The following is a 15,081-nucleotide window of genomic DNA, read 5'->3' on the forward strand; positions in this document are numbered from 1 at the left end:
AAAATGAAGTCACAGTGGGTCTAAAGGTGACACCATTACCACCATTACCTGGGGTTGTAATAATGAACATCATCAGTCAGTGTGAACTCTTCAGATGATAAAAAGAAAAAGCCCAAAAGGAGCAACTAGTGTGAGGGTCACACTAAAGTATAAATAAATATGTCAAACAGGTTTAACCAACCTAATAATACGATCATTGTCTTTTGCATGAAGGAAACTCACTCACTTCATTTCACATTAGGCTCTTTAGGCTTGTCACTATACTTGTTCTGTTAGATCTTAGTGCTGCATTTGATACCATTGATCATAACATTTTATTAAAGAGACTGAAACATGAAATTGGGATTAAAGGAACTGCACTAATTTGGTTTAAATCTTATCTGTCTGATAGATTTCAATTTCTTCATGTTAATGATGGATCCTCCATGCACACAAAGGTTATCTATGGAGTTCCACAAGGCTCTGTGTTAGGACCAATACTTTTTACTTTATATATGTCTCCTTTAGGCAACATTATTAGAAAACACTCCATACATTTCCACTGCTATGCTGACGATACCCAGTTATATTTATCTATGGAACCACATCAAAAAAATCCGTTAATCAAGCTTCAAGCGTACAAGACATAAAGGCCTGGATGTCCCACAATATCTTAAAGATATCCTCACATCAAAAACTACAACAAGACACCTTCGTTCCACCAACACTTATTGCCTCTACCCTTCCAAAACCAAACTCCACACAATGGGGGAACAGGTTTCTCAGCAGCTGCTCCAGGGCTCAGGAATGCGCTCTTCCTGTGAACCTGAGGGCACCACAGACTGGAATGTTCCAATAAATGTTTTTTTCTGTTCAGAAAAGCATTTTAAAGTGATCATTACTTTTTTTATTATGCTATTATGCGATGAAAGTAGAGCGATCTATGTTTTACATGTTTTTTATGTTTTATTCTTGCTTTTAATCTGCTTGTGTAGCACTTTGACATTTGTCAACAAATGTAAAGTGCTTTATAAATAAAATTAATTATTATTATTATTATTATTATTATTATTATTATTATTATTATTATTATTATTATTATTATTATCATCATTATTATTATTATTATTATTTCTTACTTCTAAACTCACACAAAACTACAGTTATAGGATTTGGGCCAATAAATCTGAGATACTGCTGTCCTACCATATTGTTACTCTAGATGGCATAAGTCAGGCCTCCAGTACTACTGCAAGGAACCTTGGAGTTATTTTTGATCAGGATCTGTCCTTTAACTCACATATATAACAAATCTCTAGAACAGCCTTCTTCCACCTACGGAACATGATGCCGAAAAACTGGTCCATGCATTTGTTACCTCTAGGTTGGACTACAGTAATTCCCTACTTTCAGGATGCCCCAGTAACTAAAGAGCCTGCAATTATTCCAAAATGCTGCAGCAAGAGTGCTGACTGGAACTAGCAAGAGAGATCATATTTCACCTTCACTAGCTTCTCTCCATTGGCTTCCCATTAAATGTAGAATAGAATTTAAAACCCTGCTTCTTACATATAAAGCTCTGAATGGTCAGGCTCCATCATATATAGAAGACCTCATAGCACCATATCATCCCAGTAGACTTGTGGTTCCCAGAATTTCCAAAGGTAGAATGGGAATCAGAGCCTTTAGCTATCAAGCTCCTCTCTTGTGGAACCAGCTCCCAGCAAGCAGACACCCTCTCTACTTTTAAGTCTCGGCTTAAAACCTTCCTCTTTGATAAAGCTTGTAGTTAGTTATAGTTATGCTGCTATAGGCTCAGACTGCTGGACTGCACTGAGCTTCTTTCCTCTTCTTGTCCCTCTCTCCTCTCCTCTCACCCCACATTTATTTGTCACCATCGTGTGAGATTAACTATGTGTCGTCTTCTCCCCGTAGTTGTCTTTGTCCACCTCTGTCTCCCTCTCTCTGTCCCTTTCTGCAGATGTCCCCAGCTTTGGAGCTGTGTGTTTTCCAGTGTGCAGCTACTGGTCCAACCAACCTGCCCGATGTTTTGTTGTTGGTTTTGTTGCTCTTTTTCTTTTCTTTTTTCCTTTTCCACTCACCCCAACCAGTCAAAGCAGATGGTCATCCACCCTGAGCCTTGTTGTGAATTGGTGCTATATAGATTTGAATTGAATTGGATCCCAAATAAAAACAAAAGCACATACAACAGAACAAAGCACTCGGCCACCCTGAAACTTCAAATCATGACTATATACACACAAAAACTGGCTTAGGGTTAGGGGAAACAACGTAAGGGTCAGGTTACATTAGGAGTAAACATAGGTTAGTGTTAGGTGCAAAAACTTCAGGGTAAAGTTAAGTTACAAAATAAATTACATAAAATCAGAAAGCAAGGTCACACACATACTTATTTACTATAGTAATCACTTGCACCACGTTGTGTTAAAATCATCATTAAAGCGCACAACTCACAATAGTTGAGAATTTACCCTGTCAATGTCCTTATGAGACTATTTCACTATATTCTTCATCATTGCAGTTGAAACAGGGTTAACTGGGCTTATCCAGGACAGGGATGGGTCTGGGTACAAACACCAAGTTGCACGGCGAACATCCTATGGCAAAAGCAGCCTGGAGTCACCCTACAGATACTAGAGCTGGTAGGTAAATTTACAGAAGAACAAACGGAACAACGTCGTCATTCAATATGTCACTGGAGTGTCTGAGTAACTCGAGAGACTCTTCATCATAAACCACATCCAGGTGCATTTTAAACCAAGCAGCATAATGAAGCAGCTTGTCAACCCTGAGGATACAACACCTAGACATATGCAGTCAAAAGAATCCATAAAAAGTATCAAGACAGTATTTCATTTTCATGTTTATCATACGTTACTTTTTGTCGGTGTTACTTTCCAAATGTTGTTACACACATTTTTACTTTTGTCCTTGTGGGTCCTCATTAGTCTCAGCTATGTGTGAAATTTAATGGCTGACCTGTCTTTTCTTATGTCAATCTGGTAAATCTGCAATATTTTTATGTCCCAAAAAATGCACAAGCACAAATCCAAAACACACAATATTTAGTAACTTTATATGTTTTCACGTTTAGAGTCTGTATTGGTTGAGCCTCTAAAATACAGATGTCCACTTCGATTTAAAAAGGTATTTCTTTACAAAACAAATAATGAGATTTTGTGTTTTCTGAGGAGACTAATTAATGGGAAGATCCTGGTATTTTTACCACTCTGTCTGTAGAAGTAAACATGGACAAGAATTTTGTCTAAGGCAAAACCAGATTGTGCCATCTTAGTTTCTTTTTGAGACACATCCTAAAGTGTTTCTGTTTGTAACTATGTATGTTTCATACCACTCATTTCCTCCCTGATCCAATGCAATGGACAATGGACATGGAGATGTAAGCCAAGACTGTAAAGGCTGCTTTGAATAACAAATGGTGGCACACAGTTCACTTTATATTTTAAAAAACTCAAAAGTTTCTGTCTTGATTTTTGTATACTTAACTACTGACTTTATGATAACCATAATAACCATCCAATCATTCAGGCTCATGGGTGGCTGGAGCCTATCCCAGGTGTCACGGGGCGAGAGGCTGTTTAAACTCTTTGTTTGAGCATGAAAACACAAAGTGAACTTTAAACAGATGACAATCTCTGTACCTGGATAATGCTGCCACTGTCTAGTTAAGTTAGTGTGTCCCTCGTTAATAATATTATACATATTTATTCAAATTGCTGAGTTTAGATATTGATCTTTTGATATAAAAATTGATCAGCTGGGACTGTAAGTATAAGTAGTTACTCTGCTCTAGGAGACTATCAGCATCCAGTGCAGCTGGAACTTGAGTACATGTTCATTACATTGCTGTGAAGATATTTTTAAAAGTACCGTATATCACATAACAGTATTGTTTTGGTTGCTGGTGTGTTTTCTAGTAGCTTAATAGCATTGGGTTAAACACTAGCTTCTAAATACATCAGTTCATTGACTATTTTGTTATTATTATTTCTCTAAAATGTAAGAGAATATTTAGCCACAGGCCAAAGCGAAGGTAACTTTTAAAGCTGTCAGATAAATACATTTAGTATTAAACGCTCTGAGTGAGTGCTGACGTCCTGCTCAAATATTTGAGAAATAAAAGCCACACCTGCTGAACTACCAGAATTACTGAAATGAGTATCTCAGGTTGGGTTTCATAACATTCCAGCTGATAAAAAGTGAGAACAATGGGGAGCCAGGGCGTTGCTTTAAATGCAAAGAACTATGTCTGACAGTTTCCAACACATGATGATACCATCACTGGCTTGTTCATGAAGGATGTTCTTTCACTTTGCTTTAGGCTGAAACAAAACAGAAACAGCCGACAAAATGCTGCAGCACGTTAAAACGCTGAGAGATTGAAAGATTAAACAACCATTATAAAACAAACTTAATCATGTGGTTTATCCTGCATCAAGGCAGCCACATGCAATAATAATAATAAGTGCAGTTCATTCACCTCGTAATTCAATTAGTCCTTCCATACAAAAGGTTGGACTTATTCGATTATTGTATATGTATGTTTTACCAAACAACGATTTTTAATGCAGACATCTTTGTTTTAAAACATGTTCCGACAGAATTTACTTTCCAGAGTCGGGGATAAAATGTTGGGGATCTTCTGGTATAAAAGCCGAGCAACTGTTACTTTAAAATCACCCCATTAATTTCACAAACTGCTCTGCGTCTCCTTTAAGACCATGTCACTTGCTTGACAGTCTTACGGGACTGTCCTCACCTGTCATAAAATACAAATGAACGATCTCATAGCAGAGAGCAACAACTTAAATCAGAACTTTACTCCAGCATTATGAGCTACAATTTTTGTATTTTTCATAGAGAGGGAATGTTCCAAAAAAAATATGTGTTATCTTTGAACTATTTATAATCAAAAAACGGTTTAATTATTGTTTCAGTGTTTTTATTATCAAAATCTTCTGAAGAATCAAAATTACAAGGACTCCTCATAATTAATGGCCTCTGTCCTTATTTTATTCAAATACTGACTAAACAGTAAATATACTATTGTATTTGCTGATGGCACAAGATGACAACTTTAAATACATTATTATAACTATGCCAACCTGTGCTAGAAATACCAGTACTGGAAGGATTTGTTTGCTTTGTTTCAAACTACACACACCTACTAAACTGGCATTCTGGTGTTTTCCTACATTGTTTTAGTTTCATTTTTACGAAACAACTTGATTCTCTTTTAGACCTGGGCACATTTACAGTGCATCCAGAAAGTATTCACAGCACTTGACTTTCCACATTTTATTATGTTACAGTCTTATTTCAAAATGGAGTAAATTCATTATTTTCCCAAAAATTCTACAAACAATAACCGTTAATGTCAACGCGTAAGAAGTTTGTTTTAAATCTTTGCAAATTTATAAAAAAAAAAGAAGAAGAAAAAAAAATCACACGTGTATAAGTATTTGCCAATGTACAACTTCTGCGGTCAAAGAAATTATTTCAACCACTTACTGAAAATGAACTTGGACTGGAAATTCAAGTAGTGTAAGGGTTTCCATGAAGCCTATTCTTGTTTTTCCAGATGTAAAGTATCTTAGTTAATACACATTTCCAATTTAATAACCCACCATTGACAATATTTCTGTTTTATATAGAAACACATATTTTCTTTACAAATCCCATCACAATTATAAAATACAATGACAGTAATAAAAAGTATTACACTGAACAGAATCCAGAGTCTGTATAGTAAGATTTAGAGTAATCCAATCATATATAAGTATATTAAATTATGTTAAATACTGCAAACAGATACAGTGCAGTAAATGATGGCTTCTGGAAGGAATTACTTTCTGTATTTTTCTTCATGAATCAAAAAACCTTTTGACCTTTTGACAAGTGAGGTGTTTGATGCTTTTAAAATGGAATAAAAATGGATTCAATTCATTATTTTCCTCAAAATTCTACAAACAAAACTCCAAAATGACAACGTGAAAGAAATTTGTTTGGAATCTCTGCATATTTATTAAAAATAAAAAATTCAAGCTTGGTTGGATGGGGAGCACGGCCATTTTCAGTCTGGGCTCTGGCTGGGCCACTCAAGGACATTCACAGACTTGTTCCATCTGTGAATGTCCTTTGTTATCTTGGCTGTGTGCTTAGGGTTGTTGTCCTGTTGAAAGATGAACCGTCGCCCAGTCTGAGGTCCAGATGGTCTGGAACAGGTTTTCGTCAACGATGTCTCTGTACAATGTTGCATTCATCTTTCCCTCCATCCTGACTAGTCTCCCAGTTCCTGCCGCCGAAAAACATCCGCACAGCCTGATGCTGCCACCACCATGCTGCACTGTAGGGATGATATTGGCCAGGTTGTGAGCGGTGCCTGGTTTCCTACAGACATGACACTTTGCATTCAGGCCAAAGACTTCAATCTTTGTTTCATCAGACCAGAGAATTTAGTTTCTCATAGTTTTAGAGTCCTTCAGGTGGGCTGTCATGTGCCTTTTACTGAGGAGCGGTTTCATTCTGACCACTCTACCATACAGGCCTGACTGGTGGAGTGCTGCAGAGATGGTTGTTCTTCTGGAAGGTTTCCTCTCTCCACAGAGAAACGTTCAAACTCTTTCAGAGTGACCATCGGGTCACTTGTCCTGAAATAGAAACCACTGGTGAAAATCCTTGAGAGACCTGGAAAGAAAAAAACAAAACCAACAGTCAATGACAATAGCAACAGTGTCCACATAAGAGGGGTGAAGATTTCACAATCCACCATCTGAAGAAAAAGTTCATGAGCAGAAATACTGAGTATGAACCCACAAGAAGATTAAGAGATGATCCACAAAAGTTCTGAAACACAGTTTACTGACTGATCAAACCAAAGTGTGGAGGTAGAAGGAATCTGGGAACGGTCATGGTAAAGCTCATTTGTGGCTGCTTCTGAATGAGGCTCACTGATCTTTATTGAAGATTTAAATCATGATGACAGCAGCAGAATGATTTTGACAGATGAGTGCATCAACACTATTTGGGAGCAGCTCCATTGTGCAGCAACACAATAAGTCAACTTATGTGAAAGTGAAAGAGGCAGCGAAAACCTGGAAAAGCAAATCAAACAGTTTGGTGATTTCAGTGAGCTGCAGGTTTGATGCAGTTATTGCAGAAGATATTAGCCCAAATATTATGCTTTATTTACAAAACTCTGCATTATTCAATTTAACAGCTGAAATATGTTTCATTTTGGTTTATGTCTTTAGTGTACAGGAAAGACAAGTAAACTGGTCTTGGTGTTCCAGTATTTTGAAGGGACTGTAGGGTGTGGTAAAATGTGCAAACATCTCGGCTAAATAGGAAGTGGCAGTCTGAAAGGACATGTGAAAAATTGGAACCATTCCAAGCCCTGAGATTTCTACATATTCATCAGCTTTGTGTGACACCTGTGCAGTATATAAATCCCAGCAACACTGAAAGTTGCAGTATCACAGTGAGAGAAACTGCCTACTGGACCTGTTCATAATGATGAAGCTGACTCTGTCCCTAACTCTCATCTGGATGCTCTTCAGCACAGGTAAGTTTTCTCATCCTTACAACAAAGATTTCACAGGTGCTATAGCTACACAATTTAAACCTTTTAACATTTATTTTAAAATTAAATCAAACATTTTTTTATCCATTTAAGATTTAGGGATTTGGATGATAAATTAAATAACACACACCCTCAGTGAGGAACAACTCTGAGCGGTAACGTCACACAGATCTCGTCACTTTATTCTTATTTTTCCACCATGTAGCTGGAGCACTGCAGTGTGAGTCCTGCCAAGGCCAGTGTTCAACCACAATCAGTACTGCATGTCCCTCAGAGACAATGTGTGTGACAGCAGCCATTCAAGGTAATCTTCTAATGATGCCACTTTGTCAGTGAAGTTCACTTTTTGTTCAGCTTTCTGTCAACTTTAACAAACTGCACTTTGACTCTGCAGCCTCTACACCTGGAAATAGTTTTACGCAATTCTACAAGACATGTGCACCAACCTCTGTGTGTCCAGCCACTGGAAGTCAGACATTTGCGGTCAACACAAGTAGTCTGAGTGCATTTGCATCTGTTCAGTGCTGCAACACAAATAACTGCAACACCGCAACTCTAACACGTAAGTAGAGATTATGAAAGATGAAAGAGACAAAAAAAGACAAAACTCTGGCGCCCTGCCATCTTATACTTTCATTTTGTTCTCCTATTGTAAAATGAATTATGTTCTGTTTCAGCCCCTCCTGCTCTGTCAACTAGCAAGCTTCAGTGTTACTCCTGTGACTACCTGAGCACCAACTGCTCCAATAAAATACAATGTACTGAAGGGGAGGACCGCTGCTTTCGAGCAAATGGTGAGAAATGATTATACGTGGTTTTTTGTTTGCTTTTGGCTACTGACTTACAGATCACAGTATATTACAGTAAGTCCAGTAAAGTAGTAAAATGAATTCCACCATGAGCAGTTCCAGTCAGTGAGGTAAGTATGGTTGTAACTAATTATTGTTTCCGATATTTAATCATTTGGCCGATGTTTACTCAATAAAACAGCAGAAAAGTGGGAAAAAACAAAATAAATTTACCGAAATGTAAGATCAAGAAAAGCATCGAATTCTAAATAAACAAAAAACATTTTTTCTTCAAAATACATTTAAATGACTATTAGATTATAAATAGATGAGCTTATTTACTTGTGATCAACCTTTGAATAAGCGACTCAAGAGAGAGTATGTGAACAATAGTATAGTTACACACAGACAGACAAGTTTATTTTTGACAGTGTAAGTACTTTTGCATTGTAATAGCAGTATTTGTACACAGTGGTATTGTTATTTAGGTTTTAGAATTGAGAATTATCCGAATTGATGTTTCCTGAATTGACTACACAGCTTGTATAGTAAAATGGATTTTTTTATCTACAGTGACGATTGAGTCGACTTTTCTAACTATGGGCTGCGCATCCCGAAACCTGTGTGTGGCTACTTCCAACCCAGCATCCCTAACTCTGGTGAAAGGTATCTCCAACATCACCTGCTGTGACTCCAATCTGTGCAACGCTGCTCAAACAACTACAACAACCCTCTATCTTCTGCTGGGACTCCTTGTCTTTAGTCTCTATTAGGACAAGAAAGGAAGGAGCTTGGACTTAGGCCTGGACATGGGCTGGAAAATCCAAGTTTACGTAAAAGAGAATAAAGTCAGGGTGAATCTGAGGTGGGCAAACAAAAATTAATGTACTTAGTAGCTATATAATCATTGGGGTTTGTCTTTGTGTGTGATATAATTTAAAAGTTGAAGTTTTGTTAAAAATAATACAAATCTAAGGCTGTGTTTTAAATATATATATATATATATATGTATAGAAATATTCAAAACTAAGTGGATCAGTGCAAGATTCTTAATATATATTATCACATTAATGTGACAACATGTTTTTGACTTTGCTTCACACTACGAACGTACTGCATTTCTGATCTTAATCATAACCAATTCTGAACCAATGCAATAAGGTAGATGTGCACATAACAATCAATAGTCGGATGGTAAACAATTACTCTGAAATTAATCTATATTTATCTTTGTTTTGCATATTTTTCCGCATGTTCCAATTTCCCCACCTTTAATTATATCCCATTTCTGTTGTTAAAATAAAGACATTCTGAGAAAAGTGTGCTGCAGTGTACAATTTCTACACTTTGGAAAATCTAACTTACAATGATATTATGGTGAAAAAATAGAAGTGCATTTACTCATGTTTGGTGTTTATATAGAAATATTTGAAATTGTGTGGATAGTAAAATAAAAAGGCACAAACCATTCAATTAAATATGCAAAGTACAAGAGCCTAGAAATATAAAGTACAAATGGTAAGTAAGGAAGTGGAGTGAATGTGAAATAAATCACTTTACATATCGGTGACTTTAAGATGAATAGAAACATGAGATTCGTTTCTGTTAAAACTATGTCCAACGCACAGAAATGATCATTGGAAGTAACTAAGTTTGACCATCCAGGCTGAATTACAGAAGCTGCTTCCACAGCATTTTATTTTCCTTGTGACGCTAAAGAGGCCTGGAAAATTCCAATCAGGAGCAGCTTTACACACACTTGACGATGCACAACCACAGACCTGTCTGCTTGTTGTCCCGATCATCACTGTAGATAAAAGAAAACGAGGTTTTTTCTTTAATGGGACTTATTTCAATAGGTTTACAAAGCAGCACGGGGACTCACCATTCACCCTGACACAGCCATCCTGAACTCCCAAACAGTCTAATGTATCGTTGCAGACACTGCTTTCAGAATCAGCATGAACATACGGTACAGTGTGTGTGTGTGTGTGTGTGTGTGTGTGTGTGTGTGTGTTATTTAACCAATATTCACTATCGAGTGACATATGCTATTTTATAGTAACCTTACTCTAAGACAAAAACTTCTACAACAATCTAGAAGTGCTAACACTAACACCCCTGACACTCCAGGGCTTCAGCTTCAGCTCCGTTTTTTAAGAGGTCCTCAGTTGAAAGGTCTGTTAGCACCAGGGTGTGTGAGTTCTCATCCCCATCACACAGGTCTAAGGAAGAACCGACGGCTCCACAGTTGCTTTGTGAACTTTAAAGTACAGCAAAGAGTCACTGTTAGCTATTGATGATTGACAGCTTATTCACCAATCAAATGCTCTTTTGGATCCACACCTTTGAAATATAAGGCTTTGTAATTGCCAGAATATTGAAGGTGCAAAATGTGTTTGATTTTTACTTCAGTTAAGCTGTACTCATCATTCAGCATCTGGGTCAACAAAAATCTTTTTGAATAAAAGCCATTTAAAAATGACAACACTTGTCTTTGATGATTGTCACATCAGATCAAAGGAAAGTTATGAATCATGTTGCTTAGTAGCGAGAGTCTGCTCATATCTTCACAATCATTGTCAGTGCCCTTCCTGCCGTTACAAACACAAATAAATTTGTGTGCGCAGCTAAAAACTTTAAGAGACGAGGCCAGAATGTCTGAGCAACAATATCTGAACGACGGCAAAAAATCCAGCGTTGCACCTGGTCAGCACACAGGTGAGTTCAGGAGTTTGCAGAGACAGAAAAACAGCTGGTGAGAGATTAAAGAAGTTCGAAGAGGTGGAAAAGATGCTTGAAGAGACCAACACCCGCGTTGGCAGAGTGGAACAACCTGTTTGCAGACAGTTCCAACTTTCCCGGAGAGACAAAAAATGGCCTGACAGAGAGAATAAAGGTGTTCGAAGAGGTAAAACAACAGTTATCAGAGAGAATGAACGAGTGTGCAGAGACAGACGAACAGCTAGCAGAAAGAAAAAAACTAGTCTGAAGAGGTGGCAAAGATGTTTGAAGAGACCAAAACCCAATTGGAAGAGATGAAAAAGGATTTGGCAGCAGCAAGCCCCCCGTGTGTGTCCTCCCACAGTTTATGTCATTAATTAGAAAATAATACAAATTACAAAAATAAAAGAATAAAGAAATAAAAATAAAGCTGCTGTGACCCAGTGTCATTGTAGAAGTAAGACAAAGCTCAGTGATATTTAGGAGACGGTTAAAGTGAATGTCCACCAGTTTCCTGCGGAAGCAGCAGTGTGGCTGCATCACTGTTTCTCCACCAACACATTTTATCAGGGAACTGAACTGATGCTTCCTCTGAAATGGAAAAGTTACACAGTAAAACAACCACATACAATAAAAAAGCTCAATAGACAAAGACTGTTGTTATGAATGAGGTCATTTCGAATGTTTAATGTTTGACTTTTGCATTTCTTCTAAAGGATGAACAGTAGATTCTGTGAACTGATGTGAACTGGCAGATATTTGGTGATATAAAAACATGAATGTGAATCTAATATTATCAGGTGGGGAGATTCCTTTATTGTGTCCTTTCAGCTTATCCAGTGAGTCCAGGGTCACCACAGCGGATCATTGTCCACATGTTGATTCGGCCCAGTTTTTACCTCGGATGCCCTTCCTGACGCAACCCTCCCCAATCACTACCGGCCTTGGATCAGCACTGCACAGCTGGGGAGGGGAATGGGCTGTTAGGGGTGTAGTGTCCTACACGCTTTGTATATTAAAAAGCCCTTTATACATTGTTCTAATCTGTGTAGTAAAAAACTCTAGATGAAAATTCCGACATCATGTGCAGAAGTTTTGCTGCAGGTTTCTGCTGAAACTGCACAGTGTTACCAGCAGAGGTCTGTGTTTGTCCAGATCTACTGAGGATGTGTTGAGACATCAGCATGAATTTAGTGCCTGTTTTCACTGAGGGTGTGAAACTGGTGGACATTCACTTTGACAGTCTCGTAAATATCACTGAGCTTTGTCTTACTTCTACAATGACTGAAGACACTGGGTCACAGCAGCTTTATGTTAATGATTCTTTTATTTGTCATTTGCATTATTTTCTAATTAATGACATAAACCGTGGGAGGAAACCGGAGCACCCGGAGTAAACCCACTTTGTTCAGAGTTATGCCCCCTTTGCATGCTGTGGGTAGCAGATCCTGGTCCGACACACAACCATTCACCCTGTTACACCTGGCTGTCGACGCTTTTAAATTTTTTTTCAATAAGGTTTTCGATTTCTTCGAACCTCTCGTCAAACTCTGCCAGCAGTTCTTTTTGCCCTGCGAACAGCCTTCCTTCCTCTTCCAACAGTTCTTTTTGCTCGGCGAACAGCCTTCTTTCCTCTTCCATTCCTGCCACCTGCTTTTTTCACTCTGCCAGGTCCTCGTACTCCTCTGCCTCCAGTTCTTCCTCTCTGTGGTAACTGTTTTTTAGACATTTTGGTCAAAACCTAATCTGTGTTTGAAGGTAATGGGCTGAAAATGATTATGAGAATATGGGCAGACTCGCGGTAATTTGCTGAATATGGGTCATAAAATGACTTTGATCTCATGTTTCCTTTGATCTGATGTGACATCAGCAACCATCAAAGCCGAGTGTATCGATTAAAAATGTCTTTCATTTGTGAAGTCTGACTGTGTTTGTCTGAGAGTTTTTTGAACAGAGAATGTTTTTCTCAGAGACAAATGTGTCAAATACGTGTTCAGGTTTCATTTCCTTTTATGGCTGGATTTTAGATGAGCATCCTGGATTTAATCTGGGGAGTTTTCCGTTCTTCAAAGAGCTAATAATTATCCTCCATAAATGTTTCCACATGACACCCTGGATGTTGGTGTGGTTCACCAACAGGCTGGGTTCTGCACACTAGTGATTATAAATTAGGATATGACATTATAAATATTGTAATGGCCTGGCTAGCCAAGCAGCTAGTGGACTAGCATAGCAATCTCTGGGGCATTATGGGTAGAGGAGATCTATCAGCAGCACAATCTCCATCATTAAGGACCCTCACCACCCCTTTCATGGCCTGTTCTCCCACCTGCTGTCTGGACAATCCGTTGTCATTTTAGGATTTTCTTGTTTGTTTTTGCAAACCAAAACTGATACGGCTGATTTGGCACAGTTTTTACACCGAATGACCTCCCTGACGAATCCCTCAATTTCTACCGTGCTTACACCGGCACAGTGCAGCTAGGAAGGGGAATGGGCTGTTGGGGGGTCAGTGTTTTACCCAGAGACAATTTGACATAGAGCCAGATCCAGGGATTGAACCACTGACCCTGTGGTCCATGGACGACTGCCTTCCCAACCGAGCTACAGCTTAACCAAATCAAGTGGCTGAGAAGAAACAGGTTTGACATGGATCCAAGAAATTAGCATTGGTACTATTTACCTGCTATTTGCAAATTTGTTTCAAATAATGTTTGGAAAAACCTCCCGGTCTAGTTGTTATTCTTATAAACTGTTATGAGTTTAAACACCTGATTTTGGATTGTTGAGCAGAACCTTCTCAGCTCTTTGTCCACAACGTGCACGATCTCAAACCAGGTGATTGACTAACAAGGCACAGATGCTCAAATCTGTCCCCCGAATTTTTCACCCACTCAGAATGAAGGACTGGAGCCTGAAGACTTTTTCCACTTCTGCAGTCCTCAATAGTATATCAATGAGTCTATGGGACAATTAAGAGATCACTCATCAACTCACCAACATTTCCAGGCCAACAAGAAGTGTGGCTGGAGCTACACATTTGCTTGACCTAAATTCCTTTGCATAGTCTCCGACATGGATGATGGACAACTTTGCCTCCCTTTTGCTGCAGGTTGCTGCTCAAATTGCACATTATTACCACTGGAGGTCCCCGTTTGTCCATATTTACTGAGAAGTGCTTCTGATATTTTGGCTGCCCTGATTCTCACAATGCACTTCAGTAAAACTCCACTATGAATTATCACTTTTCTGATAGTTTCAACCTAAAAACTGAGAAATTGTAGCACTGTAAAAGTTTGTGGCAGAGCTGCTGTATTGGATTGTAAATGTTCTGCACTTGTATAACGCTTTTCTACCCATTCGCGCTCACACACACACACTCTCACACACTAATGGGGGGAGCCGCTGTGCAGCTGGCCAACAGTCAATGGGAGCATTTACCTTGGGTTTCAGTGTCTTGCTCAACGACACTTTGACATGTGACCCGAGAAGCTGGGTATCGAACCATCAACTGTGTAATTTATTGATGACTGCTCTACCTCCTGCGCCACAGTTGCCCCCACAGTTGTACAGATGTACCTAATAAAGTGAGTGTGACTAAACATGTAGAATGATGTCATGCAGTCTGACCTGTCTATGTATAAACTCCAAAATAAAAATTAAATCCCACTTCATTATATGGTTCAGTTTTATGCCAAGAGAGAAAATGTTTCCGTTTTTAAGCCGCGATTCCCGAGGCAGTTTTAAACGTGTCCTCACTGACACCAGCGTCCCAGGCACTTCTGTGTGCCACCGAACACTTGCAGTTATTATTCGTTGTTCCTGCTGTGGAAGGTGACAGACTTTTGTTGTTGCTTTGTGGATTTGTTTTTCCTCAGCAGGCGTCTGTTTCCTGTGTTCTCCTTCCAGGATGATCTGATCGTTTCCCGTGTGACGCTCAGCTCTGCAAAGACAAGAACCACATGC

General features: G+C 38.7%; 1 protein-coding gene across 1 annotated transcript; it reads left to right on the forward strand.

Annotated features, from left to right (window-relative positions):
- The first annotated feature begins 7,445 nt into the window (after nucleotides 1-7,445).
- Nucleotides 7,446-9,710, forward strand: LOC137132191 (phospholipase A2 inhibitor and Ly6/PLAUR domain-containing protein-like). Its single transcript, XM_067514410.1, has 5 exons — nucleotides 7,446-7,585; nucleotides 7,809-7,907; nucleotides 7,998-8,165; nucleotides 8,281-8,397; nucleotides 8,965-9,710. The coding sequence occupies exons 1-5, from the start codon at nucleotides 7,534-7,536 to the stop codon at nucleotides 9,162-9,164; spliced, it is 636 nt and encodes a 211-aa protein (XP_067370511.1). The 5' UTR covers nucleotides 7,446-7,533; the 3' UTR covers nucleotides 9,165-9,710.
- The last annotated feature ends 5,371 nt before the right edge of the window (nucleotides 9,711-15,081 follow it).

Source organism: Channa argus, chromosome 8 (assembly GCF_033026475.1).
Source record: "Channa argus isolate prfri chromosome 8, Channa argus male v1.0, whole genome shotgun sequence".
In the NCBI taxonomy this organism is placed as follows: Eukaryota; Metazoa; Chordata; class Actinopteri; order Anabantiformes; family Channidae; genus Channa; species Channa argus.